General features: G+C 41.3%; 1 protein-coding gene across 6 annotated transcripts in view; it reads left to right on the forward strand.

The window, feature by feature from the left end:
- Nucleotides 1-21,154, forward strand: part of MRTFB (myocardin related transcription factor B) — a 175,871-nt gene that overhangs the window by 138,991 nt on the left and 15,726 nt on the right. For 5 of the 6 annotated variants that reach the window (XM_046668660.1, XM_046668659.1, XM_046668661.1 and 2 more), the window contains 5 exons: nt 7,159-7,284; nt 10,262-10,509; nt 15,346-15,475; nt 16,574-17,620; nt 19,485-19,622. In XM_046668660.1, coding sequence (XP_046524616.1) covers nt 7,159-7,284; nt 10,262-10,509; nt 15,346-15,475; nt 16,574-17,620; nt 19,485-19,622 — 1,689 coding nt within the window. The remainder of the gene's footprint in view (nt 1-7,158; nt 7,285-10,261; nt 10,510-15,345; nt 15,476-16,573; nt 17,621-19,484; nt 19,623-21,154) is intronic. The other variant, XM_046668663.1, reaches the window with a different exon arrangement.

Here is a 21,154-nt window from a genome sequence, read left to right on the forward strand (position 1 = left end):
TCTTTTCAATTCTGATCAAAGTACCGCTGGAAAGGACTTTGCCAAAATATTAATGGAATACACATCATATTTTGGAGCTCAGTATATTTTATGCTTAAGCAATTCTTGAACAATGGAAAGCTGGAGAAAGTCAAGAACAGCTAGCCGCTTGTGGGCACCAGGAGCTGTAACACTGGTCTTTTAATCTGAAGACTTTCTCTCAGCGATTTCTTAAGCCGTTTAATCGTTTATTATAAACACCCAGATGTTTGACTGTGTCATCTGACACGATCTGTGCTAATTTTCAAAGCCTGTGCTATAAGGACAAAGCCTGTGCTAAATTCAGAGTAGTGCTGAAAGGGAAGCTTGTTGGTCAGTTACTCTGTATTTTCAAGAAGACAAATTTAGGAGAATTTGGTAAACTTTTATTTCCCTATTGTATCAAGTAACTTTCAGGTAGATGACCTTCTGCCAAATAATATAGAAACCGTGGGTTTAAGCTAACAAAAAGAACGAGCAAAGTCTAATAGGTAAGCCGTGTACACATATATTAACTAAAAATCAGACTAACTTTTATTACAAATACTTATCAATAAAAGCCTGAACAGGGCATCAAAGATTTTGACTGTAATTTCTATTATTACTGCTTCAATTATGCTTTTTATAACTTATGTATCAAGAGGACTCTGCCACTATTATTACTTAGACTTTGAGTTGGTTTCCAGCATTGACTGTGAAGTTGTGTTCCATCCCAATTCTTAACTCAGTTCTCCTGTGACCAGTAGGGAAGTGCATAAAATAGTGCATTATGTAGAATAAGCCTTTCCTATTTATTTATAAATAAATGTTTATTGAATATAATTGAGATGATGAGAAAAAAACAATGGCCAGCATTTGCTGAGCACTTACTTGCGCCGGGCACTGAGCTGCTTGCTTTAGTGTGTTACCTGGGCTGATGTCAGGAGAAGAGAGCACACCTGTCTGGCCCACACAGGATTGGAACTAATGACCTTGTTCTTATTCGGCCAACAGTCTGAGATTCTTCTGAAGACTATTTTCCAGCGCATCATCCTGTTATGACTCATAGCGACAACTGCTATTTTGTATTACTTAAATACATACAGAACATTATTTCCTCAACTATACACTCTACTCAGGTATCGTAACTCGGTTACCAAAAATGAATAATGATAATTCTAACACTTATTTTGCTCCCATATTCTAGCCACAAATGGTCACTTTGACTAACTTGTGAGAGTCACCAACATGATCACACCAAGGTTGTAACAGACATTCTGCTTGATTCTGGAGAATACGATAAATAGTATGTGACAGCTTTATAAAGAGGACTGTATTTAAATAGGGTGGACATTGGCTCCAGTGTTTCCAGAGTTGATCTGAAGCATTAATAAAATTTTATGTTGATCTTTCTATGAAGTTGCCACCAAAAGTAACGGATTCGTTAATGATTAGAGCAGGTTTGACACTCTACCTGATTAATCACCCTTCTGCTTTGTGGCATTATCTTAGTAGTTGTAGTATTGGTTATGATCGAACTATTAAAAATTAGAAGTACTAAATAAATGGACTCACATTTTGAGATTTTGGTGCATGTATTTACATGCTTAACACTGTCTCACAAGTGATAGAAAATCTCACTGTAAATAATAATGCACATCAACAATGTAGCAGAATAGGGAGGTCCAGGCCTCGTTCTCCCGCAGAAACATTAAGTAGACTACAGACTGACTAAAATAACTTTATAAGAGCTCTGGAAAGCAGAGAGATCTACACCAACCAACCAAACACTCAATCAAGAAAAGGTCACATTCACAAAGGTAGAAAATGTCATGGCGTTTTACTCACCCTTGCCCATCCTCTCCCCAGCATGGCATGAGCAGAAGCAAGGCAACAAAAGAAAAGAAAAAAATAACTAGACTTCATCAAAATTAAAAACTTCTGGGACTGGCCCTGTGGTGTGGTGGTGAAGTTAGGCCTGCTCTACTTCAGCAGCCTGGGTTCTCAGGTTTGGATCCTAGGCATAGACCCACATTTCTCATCAACCATGCTGTGGCAGCAACCCACATATGAAGTGGAGGAAGACTGGCCCAGATGTTAGCTCAGGGTGAATCTTCCTCAAGCAAAACAAAAACAGAAGATTGGCAACAGATGTTAGCCCAAGGGTAATCTTCCTCAGCAAAAAAAAAAAAAAAAAAAAACTTCTCTGCATAAAAGGACACTATCAACAAGGTGAAAAGCAACCCACAGGAGAAGAAATTTGCAAATCGTATATCTGATAAGGGGTTAATATCCAGAACATATGAAGAACTTCCACAACTCAACAACAACAAAAGAAATCACCTGATTAAAAAGTAGGCAAAGGACTAAAATAGACATTTCTCCAAAGAAGATATAAACGAATGGCCAATAAGCACATGAAAAGACACTCAACATCACTAATCACTAAAGAAATGCAAATCCAAACCATAACAAGATATCACCTCGCAGGGGCCGGCCCCGTGGCCTAGTGGGTAAGTTCACGTGCTCTGCTTCGGTGGCCTGGGGTTTCGCCGGTTCAGATCCTGGGTGCAGACATGGCACCACTCATCAGGCCATGCCAAGGAGGTGGCGTCCCACATAGCACAACCAGAAGGACCCACAACTAAAATATACAACTGTATACTGGGGGGATTTGAGGAGAAGGAGGAAAAAGGAAAAAAAATGAAAAAAGAAGATTGGCAACAGTTGTTAGCTCAGGTGCCAATCTTTAAATAAAAAAAAAAGATCACCTCACACTATTAGAACGGCAACTATCAAAAGAACAGGAATTAACAGTTGTTGGCAAGCATGTGGAGAAATTAGAACTCTTGTGCACTGTTGGTGAGATTGTGAAATGGTGCAATCACTATAGAAAATGGCATGGTACTTCCTCAAAAAGTTAAAAATAGAATTCCCATATGATCTGACAATTCCACTTCTGGGTATGTGCCCAAAAAAGCTGACAGCAGGGACCTAGACAGGCATTTGTATACCCACATTGAAAGCAGCATTACTCACAACAGCCAAAAGGGAGAAGCAATCCATGTGTCTACTGACAAGTGAATAGATAAACAAAATACAGGTAAACAAAATACACACGTGGAACAACGTTTCAGTCAACAACAGACCACATATACGATGGTGGTCCCGTAAGATTAGTACCATATAGCCCAGGTGTGTAGTGGGCTACACCATCTAGGTTTGTGTAAATACACTCTGATGTTTGCACAATGACAAAATCAGCTAAGGATGCATTTCTCAGAATGTATCCCCATCGTTAAACAACACATGACTGTATGGTATATACATATAATGGAATGTTATTCAGCCTTTAAAAAAAAAGGAAATTTTGACACACGCTATAACATGGATCTTGAGGACATTATAGTAAGTGAAGTAAGCCAGCCACAAAAGGAAAAATGTTATATGATTCCACTTAGGTCAGGTGCCTAGAACAGTCAAATTCATACAGACAGAAAGTAGGTGGTGGTTGCCCAGGGAGGGGAGACTAGGGGGTTGTATAGCGTTTCAGTTTGGGAAGATGAGAAAGTTCTGGAGATGGATGGTGCTGACGGTTGCAGAACAATGTGAAAGTACTGAATGCCATAGAACTGTAGATTTTTTTAAATGAGGATACATGCAGATCCTCACTACCAATCAGGTAATCAAGTACCAACTAAACATTCACTAAATATTTTGCCAATGAATTAACTCACTTTGACTGTTTCAACTACTTGTACTAAAAATGAAATGCTTAAACTTACAACTGTGTATTACAGAAACAAGTGGTCAGTGCTAGGGATATATGTTAACAAAATACCCATCTATTAAAGATACCAAGCATGTGTTTTTGATTTGTATTCGACTCACTCATTGACTAGTGTTCTTTTTCTTTGGGGACTGAAATATGGAAACAATATTTAAAGAATAATTGCATTTTCAATTTCTTATTTGCATATTGCCATCTTGATTAAGATCGCTGCCGCATCCTCAATTAAAAACACATTTACTATAGATTTTAAATCTACAGTACCAAAAAGTTTTGTTTTTAAATATCTAGTTTCTATCCCTCTAGGCGCTTAAAGAAATTCTAATAAAAAACGGAACTTATCAGAGAAGAGTGATTGGTCCTTGAGAAGTGTATTGTCTTTTCAGAAGGAACCCGTGCAGACACCAGAAACATTATAAAACGTTAATCAGCTTAAACATTTGCTCTGACCAACTGTTTTTTGTAGCAGAGCTTTCCCATAGCAATTTCCAATAAGAGACAAGTCAGTCTTTAAGATCGGAAGTGCTATCTTTTGAGTTTTATTTCAAGTATAAATATCCATTTTTAAACAACAATGTTTTTCTGACATTTCCTTTCATGGTGTTATGATGACAGTTAGACGACTGGTGCTCTTGAGACCTATACCTTGTAAAGGGAACAGTGATTGGAGCCAATAAAATAAAGCCAAGTTTGCAACCTTTTTGTTTCTTTGGAGAAAAAATTCTGAATTGTGTTGAGATTAAATTTTTTTTTTTTTTTTTGGATTGGCACCTGGGCTAACAACTGTTGCCAATCTTTTTTTTTTTTTTTTCTGCTTTATTTCCCAAAACCCCCTGGTGCATAGTTGTATATCTTAGTTGCAGGTCCTTCTAGTTGTGGGATGTGGGATGCTGCCTCAACGTGGCCTGACAAGCAGTGCCATGTCCGCGCCCAGGATCCGAACCCTGGGCTGCCGCAGCGGAGCGCGCGAACTTAACCAATCGGCCACAGAGACGGCCCCCTATTGAGATTAAATTTTGATAGTACATAAGGTGAACTTAGGCCGCAGTGGCAATTTAAGCATATTTAAAGCCTTCTTTTAAGATTTTAACATATTGCTCAGTTTACTGTGGAACAAAATATGTGTAGTATCCTTTATAGCTTGGATATTCTTTTAATCCTTTTTGGAATACTGTAATTTCAGAAGTACTAATATTTAGATTTTTTTGGTAACTTTAGCCACTAGGATCCTAACATCTAGATAGGATCTAAGACTTGGGGTGGGGGGTCCTTTCTAGGGTATCTAAAAAAGATTGGAAAAAAGTAGAGTTTTGATATTTCTCCCTTTTTAACCATAATTTATTTTCAGATTAGGTAAATCATTGTATCTCACTTGAGTTATTCTCATGTTATGGTGAAGTGATTTTCCAGGTTAGCAAAGTCACCAAACTACCAAAAGAGTTAATAAAATGGGAGTATGAGTAATCAAAGCTGAAGTCAGTTAGACAGGGTCTAGAAATATAGGCAAAACATTTTCATAACTATTCCACTTGATACCACATTCACGCTCCTGGGTTATTTTTCAGATTATTAACACTGACTACTCTCAGATGCATCATTACTATCATATCAGTCAGTAGGCGCTGGACTGGTAAAATAGCTTGCCAGGCTAGTAGCATTTACCTACAACGAAATTGATAGATATCAAAATTCAAATGTCTGATGCTACTTCATTTGCCTGTTCTTTAGTTTTTCCCCTGGACTGTTTCTCCCCTGTGTGAAAACTGACCCAGAGATAAGTATCCTCATTTCTAAAAAATGTACAAAATAAAAGGAAAACAAATAACACAAAACCATATCCCTTAGGGCAGTGATCAGCTGGCCATCTTCTTTTACTTCGTGTCAGAGGCTCATTAAGGAGCCACCTCGCTTAGGGCCATTTGGGGGCAGAAGTCAGCCTGGAACAGAAGTGTTAAGACTCTTGCATAAGTCCTTTCTGTTCATTTGTTTGAAAATGAAATTGAGTATAGCCATCTTTAAAAAGTCAAGTTTTTATATTGTCAACACTTACTAATAATTACTTAAAAGCTGAAATAAATGGCACAATGAAAACAAACCTTAAAGAGAGCCGAAGTGAGCATCCACAGTTAATTGCACTCACATGCACACCATCTCAGCCAGGCGTGAGCGTGTGACCTAGTGACCTAGCATGAGTAGCGCATAGAATTTCCCTTCACCCGCTAAACAGATGTTTATTGAGTAACTAGTAGGTGCCAAGCTTCATATTTCCCGCTGCTAACAGCCCTCTTGAGTTTTCACGTCCTTTATTTTAAGGAGGGAAAATACAGTTTGCTATTTTTAAATCCAAATACTTCAACAAGAGAACTGATTTAGATTGTTGTAATGAATTTGAAAGTTGTTCGGGAAAGTGGAAGTGATAAAGGAAGACATTTTTCCTTAAGATAAAGCTAGTAATGGTAAGTCCTAGTAGTAATCAATATGCAGCATTTAGCTGATTTATTATTATAATAATATCTCTTTCCGGTAAATGAGGACTTAAAATCCACTTAAAGTCGATTGCTTGTGGGACTTCATAAAACCCTGACAAAGCCTTCTGGGGCTTCTTTTGTTAATACATGACTCCAAATTGAGATTCAGGAATTGCTTGGTTTGGCCTGGGTAGCAAATTAGCTTCTTGCTCTAAGTGTGAGGGTACTGTCAGTGAAACAGGTCACTCTTATCCCAATAGAGCCTTCAGATTTTCTCCTGTTGCAAGAAATGGGTGCAGTGGTTAAGGAGGGTACTAGCCAGGTCTGGAGACAGGAACACAAGCATAAGGCACATGTACGGACACCTGCTAGAGAGGGCCTCCAGGAAGTGGGAGCTTTCTTACCAGGCACGCCTGACCGTGGATCTGGAGTGTGGGAGAGGGGGTTCATTGGGCCCTGTACTCAAGACTAAAGATCACATTTGAATTAGCCCGGGTTAGTGTAACCTATATGGCAAGAAAATCTCACGAATACCGTGTATTGTTTTGATCATTGTTACAAGAGTCTCAAGACTTTTTTCCTGCCAAAAAGGACAGCTCTTCTGTGGAAACAGCGTCTGTAGGACAGCTCTTCTTTTCTGAGAAAACACTACAGTTTAGTCAGTCTGGCCTTATTTAGCTTTAGCTTTTCATTGCTGTTGGGGCAAAGTACTAAATAATGGCTCTGCGGAGGGAAGCATGGTATTGTACCCTCTGGATCTCAGATATAATAGTGTATTTTTCTTTTGTTTCTTTTCTAGTGGATTTATTAAAAAAAATGAGGTCATTCTCTTATAATTCTGGTTTTTCTGTTTTTACTGTCATTGATTTCACAGACTTGTTCCCTTTCTGCCTTTTCCACCAGTTTACTTCAACAGTTCCTGAATTCTTGAAAACTCCTACTACGGATCAGCCCCCCACAAGGTCCACAGCTCCTGTCCCCCCCACAAACACTGTGTCCTCAGCAAAGCCTGGGCCAGCACTGGTAAAGGTGGGTACCCTGCACGCACGCTGGTTTGAGTATCTTCACTTGGGACTATTGTCTGTAGCCCTGTGCACGGAAGACAAAAGTATGTGTCCATGTTGCCCAGCCTGACTTGTAGCCTGAAGCCTTGAAAATGAAACCATGGAAGGACTTACTAGACCAGGACTTCATATTTGAAACGACCACCTTCAACACAGGACCTACTGTTCTATGTTCACAGAAGAACAGCAAAAATTGGGTCTGGATGGAACTGCTAGAACAGCACAGAAAGGCTTTTGGAATCATTTTATCAGCAGTTCCTAAGGTGGCTTCCACTCAGCCACTAAGACGAAACGAGGGGAAAGCAGAGTTAAGTTAGAGCTGCTTTAGCACAGCGTTAAGATTCACGCATCTCACTCACAGATGTCTTCAATGGTGACATGACTTTGGGCTTTATACACAAGGCCAAACTCAGTGGTGTTCCAGATATATTACATGACAGGTTAAAGGTTTTGGAGAAACAAATACTTTTTTTGATTTAGCAGATTTGGCCTGATGAAGCTTGGTTTGTTCTTCAGATAAGCTGCAGATTTGTGGCACTGTTCCCTGAATTTTACTTGGTCAAAATAATTCAGTTAGAGTAAGTCTCAAGGAAGATTAAAAACTGTAATATACAGTACATTTTTAAAGTTTTTAAAGTGTATTTTGAACTGCTAAACAAAGAGGAAGGAGGATAAACTGAGGAATAGTTCAGTCATTTCAGATATGGCTTTGCCAAAACTAGCAGAACACAGATACTAAGCTTTCAGAACTAAAACAGGACCCTAGAGAGCCAGCTAACGCCCTCACCGCCCTTCAGATGCGGAGACTGAGGCGGGAAGAAGGGAGGAGGCTGGGAAGGACCACGGCCTAGCCTCCTCTTTGCCTTCTCAGTGAACCCACTGCAGCGCTCTTCACAGGCGGCTAGCCTCGGCCCCTTCCTCACTGCCGTCCATCCATAGGAGCTGGCCTGGTGCATGGCCTTCCTGGAGAGAAGGCTCTCTTTCTACTCCAGGCTCTCTTTGTCAGTGTGGCCGAGTGTACATGGCTTCAGGGCATCTATCAGTGTATTTCACCATCTTCCATCGCTTAGTATTGGAGCCAGAAATTCCTGAGGGTGGCAAGTGACAACTGTGCCAATAAAATCAGCTCTCAGCTCCTCTTCCCACATCCCCAAGCATGTACCACTAATGGCACAAAGAGGGTTCGAATGCCAACCCATCCTTCCCTGCAGATACTGAATTTCTTCTCTGCCTCTCCTCTCCTCTCCTCTGAATCTCTACTCTTCACTAGTGTCTTTCTTTAAGGAGGACTTTGGTTCTAGGGCAAGAGGCATTGCTTAAGAATGTGAGGTTCAGGGTTTGAGAAGGGAATCCTAGGACTATGCCAGTAGAGGAAAGGACAGGTACATATTAGGAAACAGACCACAATTCTTTGGGTTTTTCTATAAGGAAAGCTATTTCCCATCCTCACTGAGAGACCAGACCTGTGGCAGTTAATAGGTAAGAGCAGATTCAGTCTCAGGAATACTAGTATTGTGTTTACCCCCACCCCCTTCAGTAGGTACATTCCTCACCCTGGCTGAATCAGTTGTTTATCATTACAGAACAATTACAGTCAAACCTCCTTACCCCAGCCCCATTCAGTGTTACGATCAGTTTGAAAAGACTAGAAGTAAAATTTATTATTGATGACAAAATAAGCAGATGATAGTGATTTGATTAATATTGTGAGATTGTAGGAGGATGTTTTAGCAGGCAAGAATATTCTCTGACAGTGTGATGTATTTCAAGTGCCTGATAATTCAAGTGATTTCTAATTAGCATGCACATTCATCATTCATTTATTCAACACTTATCACACACCTTCTCTGTGCCAGGCACTGTTCTGGGTCCTAGAAGTAGATACAGCAGTGAGGGAAACATCACGACTCACCCCCATGGTTAGGAGCGGGCGGTACACAGACGACAGAATACAGAGTACGCCACGTGGGGAAGCAAAAGACGAGGATGGGGGTGCTGGGGAGGCGATTCTATTTTAAACAGAGTGCTCTGGTAAAATGAGCAGATGCTGTTTGGGCAGAGATGTGAAGAGGGGAGGGAGGGAGCCATGAGGGTGCCTGTGGGGAGAAAGTTGGAAGTCTCTGAACAAGGAAGCCAGGATGACTGAACAGAGATGGCTGAGGGATAAAAAGTAAATGCTAATAGTGATGACTTCTGGTCTATAGAATATGGTGGTTTTTATTTTCTTCTTTGTTTTTGGGGCTGTTTTGCAATTTCCTAATTCTTTGAATATGAACATATATAACATCACTCCAAGAGCTATATTTTATTTAGTATTTCTCAAAGTCTTCTTATTAAGTTGTTTACCTAAAGCCTCTTAGGAATAATTTCATGTACCTTGTTGTTTTGTTTTGTTGATGGACTTTTTTTTTAAGATTAACGTTTTTTATAATATGAATACCAAAAAGTAGAAAATGATCTGATAACTTACAAATGGAAGAGAAGAAAAAAACTCAGGAAAAAGTCATCTGATTCTTAATCATAAGACAGGGTCTCACACTATAGTGAAATATACTTAATCTTTTCCCTATTGTATATGTAGTATACAACCTGTTTTTCACTAGGAGATAATATATGTAAGCACTTAGCAGTGTGTCGACACAGGAGACGCACAGTAAATGTTGAATTTAAACAGACAATGCTGAGCTGAGCATCTTTTCCTTACTCTAAGGGAACAATGCAGCAGGAGAAAATAAGTTCTTAGGTGCAAGATTTCTTGGTGAAAGGGAGTACACAAAGGTTTTTATGGCTCTTGAAATGTATTTAGTACATTGCTTTCCAAAGCAGCTATATCACTTTCTAAGATGCATTGCTTTTTAATTTCAAATCATTTAGGCATGCAATAGAATAGATTGCATGTGGTGGCATCTCTTAAAATGTTATTTTCTTTTTCTCGAAAATAGCAAAGCCATCCCAAGAATCCGAATGACAAACACCGTAGCAAAAAGTGCAAAGATCCCAAACCCCGGGTGAAGAAGTTGAAGTACCACCAGTACATTCCACCAGATCAGAAAGGTGAGAAGAACGAGCCACAGATGGACTCCAACTACGCCCGCCTGCTCCAGCAGCAGCAGCTGTTCCTGCAGCTACAGATCCTGAGCCAGCAGCAGCAGCACTACAACTACCAGACCATCCTGCCCGCGCCACTCAAGTACGGTGCTGGGGTCAACGCTGGCTTCCTAAAGGGAGTTTACTGTGGGTGTTTTATGAGGAACCATTAGTTATCAAAGGTTGGATGTTGTGATTTATTTGTGCTCAATGATTATTTTCATTTTATTGTCACCAAGGGTTATCATACAGTGTCTGAAGTCAGCATAGTGAGAATAGCCTGCATTCCAGTCCAGTTTTTGTCCTCCAAAATAGGTTCTGAACTTTTCAAGTTAGAAATGACTTTTCACAATTAGTCATCCAGGAGAGATTTGCCTGTTGTTTGCCTGCTATTTACTCAAAAAGTATTAGATGCTATGAGAAAAGCATAAGTACCAGACCTGATATAAACAGTTCACCAAAAAAAAGACAGATGAGCATAAAACCTGGCGTGGTCAAGGAAAGCTTCATGAAAAAGACAGGATATTTATATGGAAAAGGGCCCGAAACCTGGGAAGGGTCCTTCCAAGCAAAGAGAAATGATCTGCATGCAGTACAGAGGAAGGAGTAAGCAATGCCTGTTTATTAGCTGGTGAGAAAAATGGCCTGAATAAAGAATGTGATTAATTTTTAAGAAAAGTGGAAGCCAAAATTGAGTAGAGCCAATGTCTGGAGGAACTTGAAGTTGGGCAGACTATAATTTTGATGTGGTAGATGTTTCAGAGGGTCATAGTGACATGGTAAGAGCAAAATGCAAGAAAGAATAGTTTGATACTGGTATTGAAAGGGAGTCTGGAAATAGGAAAACCAGTTACAAACATTGCAGTAAATTGGATATGAGAAGATGAAAGGGCGCTGATATTGGAAAGGAAGGAACATGTGATACATGTTTGAAAAGACAATGAAAGGTCTTGGTGACCAACAGCTGTGAAGAAGGAACACGTTTCCAAAGTTTGAGCCTAATCAGGAGAGACAGAAGGGAGTGAGTTCAGATGATTTCTGAGATTGAATTCATAGCAAGACGTCCACAACTAATTTTAATTATGTGACAAAGGAAATTTCTAGATATACATCCTCAATATGGTTTTTCTGGGAAACAGATAAAAATGCAAACACTCTGTTCACTTTTCAGGAGAAAGGGATATTTACATTCAACTCGAGAACAGAAACTCTAGAAAGAGATCTAGAATCTCATTACAAGGAAAGACTATTCTCTGTGATCAGGCCACTCAGTTTATGATCATGTGATCTGTAGAATCTTTACTTTTGTTTTCTACACGTAGGCTAAGCCTTCCTCCAAAGGGAGCCCCTGTTTTCTAGGAGTAGAAAAGGATTAAAACCCACTAGAAAGCTTCTTTGTTAAGAAATGTCTCTTCATATGCTAATGATTATCAATTCACTTTTTTTCTTTAAGATCCAAATATCTTGAGGAAGATAAGACCTATTAGTCATTCAGACCTTACTGTGAAGTACTTAAATCTAAAACATCAGGGCACAGAGATGAAGAAAGAAAGAATTTTTGCAGCATGTTATTATTTTAAGAGCAAGCAGGCCTGAGTGAGCTGTTGACATTGGAAGGGAACCAGGGGAGGCCAAGGAGAATTGGAAGAGCATCAGAGACCGTCTGCCGCTGCTCACAGCTCTACCTAGGACCCAGGGAGACATCCTCCACCGCTGCCCTCCTCTGGCTTGGGCACCAGCGATGATGGCTCACATTTCTGTGCGCCTTACCATGCACCACGCAATGTGCTCAACACCTGACATCACTGTCATCCTCATTCCCATTCCCAGATTAGGGGGCTGTTAAACTGAAACCCCACACAAGGGCTTTTGTATTGCATCTATCTATGAAATAGTCTTTTCTGTCATGAAGAAACTGGCTGTGTGGGGCCAGCTTCGTAGACAGGAAGAACACGTCTGAGGGGTGCGGTATCTGAACTCTCGCAGTTCCCTGTCTTTCCCCGCTCCCTCAAACATTCCCACCACTAAAGTACCTAAGACATTCACCTAAGGAAAACAGCATACAAAAAGGTCCGGGAATGAGGAGGAGGAAAGATCTTTTATTTTTGTATATTATTTCACCACGCAGAGACTGAGCATAAGTTTGGTTTAATTTCTAGGTCCTGAAAATGGAGATGTTGTTTTCTAACACACTGTTTCTTTTTAACAAAATCCCAATACAAGAGACTGAATGTGGAAGCCTCCAGTGCCCGCAGTAGAGGGACTACCTGATGAGGGAGCCCTTAGGTCCCCTGGAGAGAGCAAGAGCCTGAAAACACGGGGCTTTAGTCCCAGTGAGGCCACACAAGACAGAGGGTCCCGAAGGTCACCTCATTACTCTGAACTTCAGGTTTCTCATCAACTCAGTGATCATGTTCATCAGGCCAACCCCCCTGTTTTTTCCTCTTGATTTGGGGAAAAAAATAGATCAACTTATTTCTGTTATTTTAAAGGTTGAATTCAACACTGATTAACATGTTAATCATATAACAAGTAACATGCTGTAGAATCTCAACCAAAAGACAGCATGGACAGAGTAATGTAAATCAGGCGTTTTCAAGGAGACAGTATCATTCACCAGGTGGCAAAGGTTGACGGGGGGCTCTTGCACAGACGTACATACAGGACACAGCTACGCAGTGTACCTGTGGTATTAAAATGTTGTGGGGAGGGTGGTTAGGAAAAAAGATGTCTAAAAAGGCTCCTTGGGAGGACAATAATGAAAATAAGGTAGAGAAACTCTGATTTAAATGTTTTCATTAATTCTAACATGAGATTTAAGAATTGAATTTTTAGAAAGGAGAATAATGATATGTACAATATTTGTCATTTCATCCAAACTTCAAGAAACTTCATCTCACATACTTCAAGTACTTAATTTCAACAAAATTTAGGCAGGTTTAAAAAGACCCCAAATTGAATGTCAAGAGTTAGTGGTTGACAAGGCCAGAACTGGCTTCAAACACAGGCTTCTTAAAACTCATTTTACAAAGCTCATCCAACTATGGGCCTCACCCCATAAGCATCATCACCTCAGATCCCTATTTCAGAATGTAGAATTCCCTATTTGAATGTAGAATTCAAAGTCTCTTTGGCTTCAGCCCCAAGATTTCTATGACTAAAGCCTGAGACTATAATGGAATTGGCTATACACTATCAGCCATCACGTGTACCTTTCTTTAATAGGTATCAACCACTCAGAAAAGAAAATGCCATTGTTGCCAGGAGTATCACAGTCTGAAGAAGTTAGGTGGGGACCTGGGGTTGATGTGGAAAGGAATGTAGGGAAATTAGTACAAAAGTACAGCTGATTCCCCAACATTTTTTAAATAAGCTTTTAAAAATGAAGTGACAGAGAAGTCCATAAATCATAAGTGGAAATTGATGCCAAAGTAAACATACCCCTGTAACCACCACCTAAATCAAGAAATGAAACATTATTATACCCCAAAAGGCCCCCTTGTGCCCCCTCTCAGTGACTATCCTGACTTCTGTCCCATAGATTAGTTTTGCCTGTTTTTGAACTTTATATAAATGCAATCCTACAGTACACATATGTGTCTGGCTTCTTTGCTCAACATTATGTTTGTGTGACACGTCTTTATGGTGCAGAGGCAGCAGTTATTTTTATTGCTGTCTAACATTCTGTAATTTGTCCACCCATCATACTCTTGATGGACAGTTGGGTTGCTTCCAATTCAGGCTATTAAGTATAACGCCATAATAAATATTCTAACCCGTGTCTTTTGGTTCACATATGCGTTTCTTTGTCAGGTGTCTGTCCAGGAATGGAATTGCTGGGTCTGGGCATAGGCATAGGTTTTTCTGTAGTAGATACTATGAAACAGTTCTCCAAAGTGGTTGTGCCAGTTCACACTTCTACCAGCTGTGTATGAGAGTTCTGGTTGTCCCAGAACTTGGCGTCATCAGTCCTCCTCGTTAGAGCAGCAGTTCTGCTGGGTTACGCAGTGCTGTCCTGTGCTTTGCATTTTCCTAAGACATACTGAGGTTAAGCACCTGTTCACATATTTATTGACCATTTGGATATACTTTCTTGTATATATTTGCTTGTTTACATATTTACTGACCATTTGGATATACCTGATCAAGATTTTCCCATTGGGTTTTCTTTTTCTTACTGATTTGCAAGACTTCTTTGTATATTCTAGATATGAGGCCTTTCTCAGAAGTATGTATTACAAATATCTTCTCCTGTGTCTTGACTTTTTACCTTCTTAAAGGTGTCCTTTTTAGTTGGAGCTTTTTGTGTCCTGTTTAAGAAATCCTTGCCTACCCAAAGGCCATGAAGATATGATCCCAAGTTTTCCTCTAAAAGCTTTATTGTTTTCCTAATTTACATTTAGGTTTTTGGGATGATGTGAGCTCGGGGTCAATCAAAAGCCCCATTTTTTTCTGCATGAATATCCAGGTTGGCCCAGCACCACCCTTTCTCCACTGCACTGCAGAGTTATCTTTGTCATAACTCAGGAGCCTTTGTATGTGGGGGTCTGCTTCTGGATTCTCTGTTCTCTCCCACTTCTCTTGTTCTGTACTAGCACCACGCCATCTTAATAACTGACTGTGTAATAAATTTTTATATCTGATGGTATGACTCTTACAACTTTGCTTTTCTTCTTCAAGGATGCCGTGGCCATTCTTGGTCCTTTGCGTTTCCATATAAAGCTTAGAATCACCCTCTAAATTTCTACTAAGCAAGCAAGCAAACAAACACAATTCACAGGGATTTTTGTTGGGATCTAATTTTACTGACATCTTTAAAATATTGAGTCTTCCAATCCATGGCCATGGTCTTTTTGTAAGTTAATGAATTGTTAGCAGAAGCAACATCAAATCTAGGAATTATCTTATTTTAAACTCTAATTTTCTTTTTCTTTTGAAGGCCACTCAATGACAAAAATAACAGTGGGAGTTCAGCTTTGAACAATGCCACACCTAACACAGCAAGACAGAGCGCGTGCACTCCTGGGAGGAAGCCGGGACCTCTGCCTTCTAGCCTGGATGACCTAAAGGTGATGATTCTGAGTGCAGTCTACTTACCACAGACTGGACACACCGCACGATGCAAACGCTTTGCCAGATTGCCTAGCACGTGTAGGCAGCTCTCAGTAGACATTCAACTTTACCAACAATATGATAATCTTTATAGAGGTGCTTTCTTCTTACGTCCGTTAAGTTTCTTTTATTTATTTATTCTTATTATTTGTGTGTGTGTGTGTGTGTGTGTGTGTGTGTGTGTGTGTGTGAGGAAGATTAGCCCTGAGCTAACATCTGCTGCCAATCCTCCTCTTTTTGCTGAGGAAGACTGGCCCTGAGCTAACATCCATGCCCATCTTCCTCCACTTTATATGTGGGACGCCGCCTCAGCGTGGCCTGTCAAGCGGCGCCATGTCTGCACCCGGGATCCAAACCGGTAAACCCTGGGCCACCAAAGCAGAACATGTGAACTTAAGTGCTTCGCCACTGGGCCAGCCCCAAGTTTCTTTTAAAATGACCGGTATAACTCTCATTTATTGAGCGTATACCTTGTGCAGGCATCATACTGGGTCAGACTCCAGAGGCAGATGTTTTCTTCCCTGCTCATTGCCAAGTTTGGGAGAGGCAGGAAAATGCAACAGAACGTGATCTCCAGGGCCAGCCTTCCTGGGTTTCTACCCCAGCTCAGCCTTCTGTCATCTGTGGTAGCCTGGACTAGTGATTCAGCCTCTCTCTGCCTCCATCTCCTCATCTGTAAAGCAGGAATAATAATAATGCCTGCCTTGTGAAGACTGATGGAAAGAGTAAAGCACTTCCAGTGATGTCGGGCACGTGGCAATCACGCAGTAAACGTAGCTGTTATCGTTATCATTTCTGGTAGTAAATCTTTTCTTTGATATAACAGAGGAATTACATTTTAAAAACTCTTGATTTATCACTGGCTTTCAAGTTCTTAGGTCTGTGGCTGTGTTTGTGTGTGTTAAAAAAGGAAAAGAAACGGTCCCACTCTCAGATATGCAGTAATGCAGAGTTGTCTGGCAGATCTAGGCACCTTTTCCATCATAAAAGTGTCCTGTAGATTTGTCAGAAAGTTGAATCCCAAAAGGAGAGATCTGATTTGTTTATACTTCCAGGTATCAGAACTGAAGACAGAACTGAAGTTGAGAGGTCTTCCAGTGTCCGGCACCAAACCAGACCTCATCGAACGCCTGAAACCCTACCAGGAAATGAACAGCAGCAGCGTAGCCGCTAGTGGCATCGTGGCAGTGTCAACATCTGCCATCGTCACTAGTAACCCAGAAGTCACCATGGCATTGCCAGTTACAACACTACATAACTCTGTGACCAGCTCAGGCCCCACTTTCAAGGCAGAATTGCCCTCTGCTGGAACCAGCAACGTAGCCCATGTTGAAAGCATTAATTCCCCTCTGCCAATCTCGCCGTCTCCCTCTGAACAGTCCAGTCTCAGTACTGAGGACACGAGCATGACGGACACTTTCACCGAGATTATGACCATGATGTCTCCTTCACAGTTCTTGTGTTCGTCTCCTCTGAGAGTGACAAATAATGAAGACAGCCTAAGTCCCACCAGCAGCACCCTGTCAAATCTGGAACTGGATGCAGCCGAGAAGGATCGCAAGCTTCAGGAGAAAGAGAAGCAGATCGAAGAGCTAAAGAGGAAACTGGAACAAGAGCAGAAGCTCGTGGAAGTTCTGAAAATGCAACTTGAGGTTGAAAAACGAGGGCAGCAGCAGCAGCAGCAGCAGCGGCCGCTGGAACCCCAGCCCAGTGCACCTGCTAATTCTGCCCATAAGTTAGATCAGAAACACGGCAGTGTTGCTTCCTCCATCAAAGACGAGACCGCGCTCACTGACTGCTCCAGCTCCAGGCAGCCCGTCTCAGTGGCCAGCCATTCTGTAAGCCAGCCTGTCTCCACGGGTGGCCAGACCCTTGTTGCCAAAAAGGCTGTAGTGATCAAGCAAGAGGTCCCCGTGGTCCAGGCAGAGCAGCAGAGCATCGTCCCGCAGTTTTATGTGAGTTCCCAGGGACAGCCACCGCCTGCCGTCGCTCAGCCTCAGGCTTTACTGACCACGCAGACTGCTCAGCTGCTGCTCCCAGTGTCCATCCAGGGCTCGAATGTCACCTCAGTGCAGCTCCCAGTAGGCAGCCTCAAACTCCAGGTGTGAAGTGCGTCTTCTAACTCCCTTGCCTTAGAGCCTGCACAGAATGGAAACTGCTAATGACGAATCCCCGAGCTTTTTCATAAATGCAGGCTTCACAGTGGCAGAAACTTGTGCCGGGGGCGGGGGGTGGTGATTCAGAAATTTGAATAGCGCTGTTTTTATATAGTAAAAACAATGAAAGGGTGCTTTTCCTTTAATGAACACAGCATCATATATGTAGACATTTTTAAATACCAGTGACATTAGCATAATAGCGACTGTCATTGAGTACTTCTTAGGTGCAAAGCATAGCATCAGGTACTTCAAATGGCTTCCTTCATGTAATCCTGCCTTCCCCTAGAAGGGCCAAGTGATGGAGCCCATTTCTAGATAAGGAAACTGAGGCCTCGAGAGCTTCAGTAGGTTGCTCAAGGACAGAGCTGGCATTTAAACCCAGGGCTTCTGACTGCAGAGCTTCTATTCTTACGCTCGTTCCTATATTCTGCCTCCCAAGTGTAGTTCTTGAAAGGCAGCATTAATGTGAAGATGCCTAAACTAAGGAAAATGTGGCCACAAATTTAGGAGTAAGCATGTTATTGAGAGACGATCAAACACAGGTGAGCATGCCATTTCCTTTTATGCCTCCACAACCTACGTATTGACCTTAAATTGTTTTATGTAACACAATGTCAGTAGGTTAACAAAACGTGGGCCACAAGTAAACAGAAACCATTTGGAGCAGTGCTCAACCTTGCCCACCCAGCTACCCTGCTGGCAGAGAGGAGGAGTCTTGTACCTGCAGTTAGGAGGCATGAGGCTAAGGCCCTTGGCATAGGCAAGAATCCTAATTCCCCCATTTATCTGTAGAGTGTCTGTGAAATTGAAGGCCTACTCTATAATGCAGCTTTTCTAAACATTTCCATTCCATCCAAAGCTTCCATTAGAGTTGATGTTCTCGGAACAAGAACTGCATTTTTTTTTTAATTTTCTTTTTCCTTTTTCTTCCCAAAGCCCCTGGTACATAGTTGTGTATTTTTAGTTGTGGGTCCTTCTAGTTGTGGCACATGGGATGCCGCCTCAGCATAGCCTGGTGAGCGGTGCCATGTCCTTGCCCAGGATCCGAACCGGCAAAACCCTGGGCCGCTACAGCGGAACGCGCAAACTTCCTTGGCCACGGGGCCGGCCCCAAGGACTGCATTTTATTCTGGGCCTGTGTGTGCCCCAGCACACGGCTGGCGGTCCCCAGACAGTGCACGTACTGCGGCTGAGACGCAGGCGTTTGGACAGTTAGGTCTCACAGACTTCCTTGCTGCTATTAAAATTATTATAACACCTGACCTATTATGTGTAGAGCTGCTATAGGTTCTTTTTTTTTTTTTTTAAAGATTTTTTTATTTTTTCCTTTTTCTCCCCAAAGCCCCCCGGTACCTAGTTGTGTATTCTTCGTTGTGGGTTCTTCTAGTTGTGGCATGTGGGACGCTGCCTCAGCGTGGTTTGATGAGCAGTGCCATGTCCGCGCCCAGGATTCAAACCAACGAAACACTGGGCCGCCTGCAGTGGAGCGCGCGAACTTAACCACTCGGCCACGGGGCCAGCCCCTGCTATAGGTTCTTTTTATTTCAGTTTTCTATTTTCTCAGAATTTTCAAATGAAAATCTTAGCTACTTAAAAAAATAATAAGAGCATGAAAATAATTGGTGTTTAACTCTCTGGTTTACAATTGTTACAGTCACGTTTACGTGCCGATGAATTAAAATATGTATCTGTAAACATTTTATCTTATTTCAGATATGATTCCCAAGTGACCAGTTATTCACATCTAAACCCTTGATTCTAGCTTTGATTTTGACAATTAAATTGATTCTTTTTATTTGCCTCCTAGACTCCACCACAAGCAGGAATCCACACTCAGCCTCAGATAGCAACTGCTGCCTTGTCCTCGGGCTTGGCCCAGACTGCACCCCAGAAACAAGATGCTTTCACGCCGCATGTGCTCAGTCAGTCTCAGCAAGTCAGAAAGGTTGGTGAATTGCTAACGAGTGACAGACTCTTGGTTTTTACTGTTATCTGTTCAGGCCTTCGACAAGCGTCTCCACGGGGGCCTCCTCTGTGGGGAGCTCGAGTTTGTTCTTTGTGATCCATCTCCCATCGGATGAGCCTCGGGTCAGATGCCATTTGGCTACAGATTATCCAGTTATCCGGGAAAGAGAAAGAGTTCTTTCTTACTCAAAGGTAGCTCATCTTAACAGTTAAACCCTTTTCCAAGTAAAAGTTTAAAAAGTATCTTTTTAATCCTCATATATAGAATTTTCTGGGTATTAAAATAAATCTTTTCAGTTTAATCATTTGGGGCGCAGTGCTGTGCCCTGGGAAAAGATATTTGAAGATGAAAAAGCTACTTTCTGAAATGTTTATCTGAGTAAGATCTTCTATATATTTTTAAGAGTTTGCCATCTCACGGACCAAGAGCCAGAGGCCTGGGTCTGGTTATGATTCTGGTTCACCTTCCTACGTGTGGGGCCTTGTGCAGAATTCGCTTACTTTCTCTAAGTGTCAGTTTCCTGACCTAGGACCCATTGTCCTCTACGTGAGTTCCCGCCAAAGAGTTCTGATGTTCAATAGTCCCTAAGTCACCAAAATTCCCTCTTATCCAGTAGGTGGAGCTACATGCACATCTCCTTGCCAGAAAAATCTTAAGGCCTCAAAAACAGGTCTTACTATTTTAAACCTTGAGAATTATTAGTCCTAGAATTTTAATCTTCAGCATAAAAAAACCTAGATAATTAGCTGTGCCTGTCAATATGCCTCAGGGTAGTGTGAACTGTCTGAGAACAGACAGAAACAACTTCTTGGATCAACAATGATCACATTAACACAGGTGCTCTCTTTTGGAATCTCCTCTGAGAAATGCAGGGAGCAATGAGTTAGAGTTGCATATTGCTTAGTTTGGGCTCAAAAGAACATTTTAGTGTGGTGATAAGCTTAGTGAATAGTCAAATGTTAAGACAGTTTTCTTTGTTTTAGAGAGGAGAGAGAAAAATAATAGGATAAATAAGGGCTTATTTGCTAAGTCTCAACATAATAGAATTAGGAATCATTATTTCCAATTTAAAAGAAGAAATTTTTCTACCAAATGTAAGGAAATTCAACTTTTTCAAAGAGGAGAAGTTCTGCTTTGAGGATATAAACACACGTACATACTTTCATGCTTAAGAAATACTTATGTATATTTATAATAAAAATATAGGGGATAAGTTTCACTTTCAGAATACTAGTGGTATGAAGTATATTAAACATTTTTATGTGCAAACCAGTTCTGTGAAAATATCAACGTTATGGCCATACATTTGTAAAAGGCCTAAAACCTTTGGCTCTTAATGGGGCTAAGCAAGGAAGAAATTCTCACCCCTGCCTAACAGAGCAGAAGACAGCTTCTCAAAAGGGGGCAGATTTTAAATGGGGTCTTGCAACGATTTGGAGACATTTTCAAGTAATTGTAAAATTGAGTGTGGCTATGGCATGTGTAGCCTTTCAGTAGGATGGGAAAAGGGC

Source organism: Equus quagga, chromosome 7 (genome assembly GCF_021613505.1).
Source record: "Equus quagga isolate Etosha38 chromosome 7, UCLA_HA_Equagga_1.0, whole genome shotgun sequence".
Classification (NCBI taxonomy): Eukaryota; Metazoa; Chordata; class Mammalia; order Perissodactyla; family Equidae; genus Equus; species Equus quagga.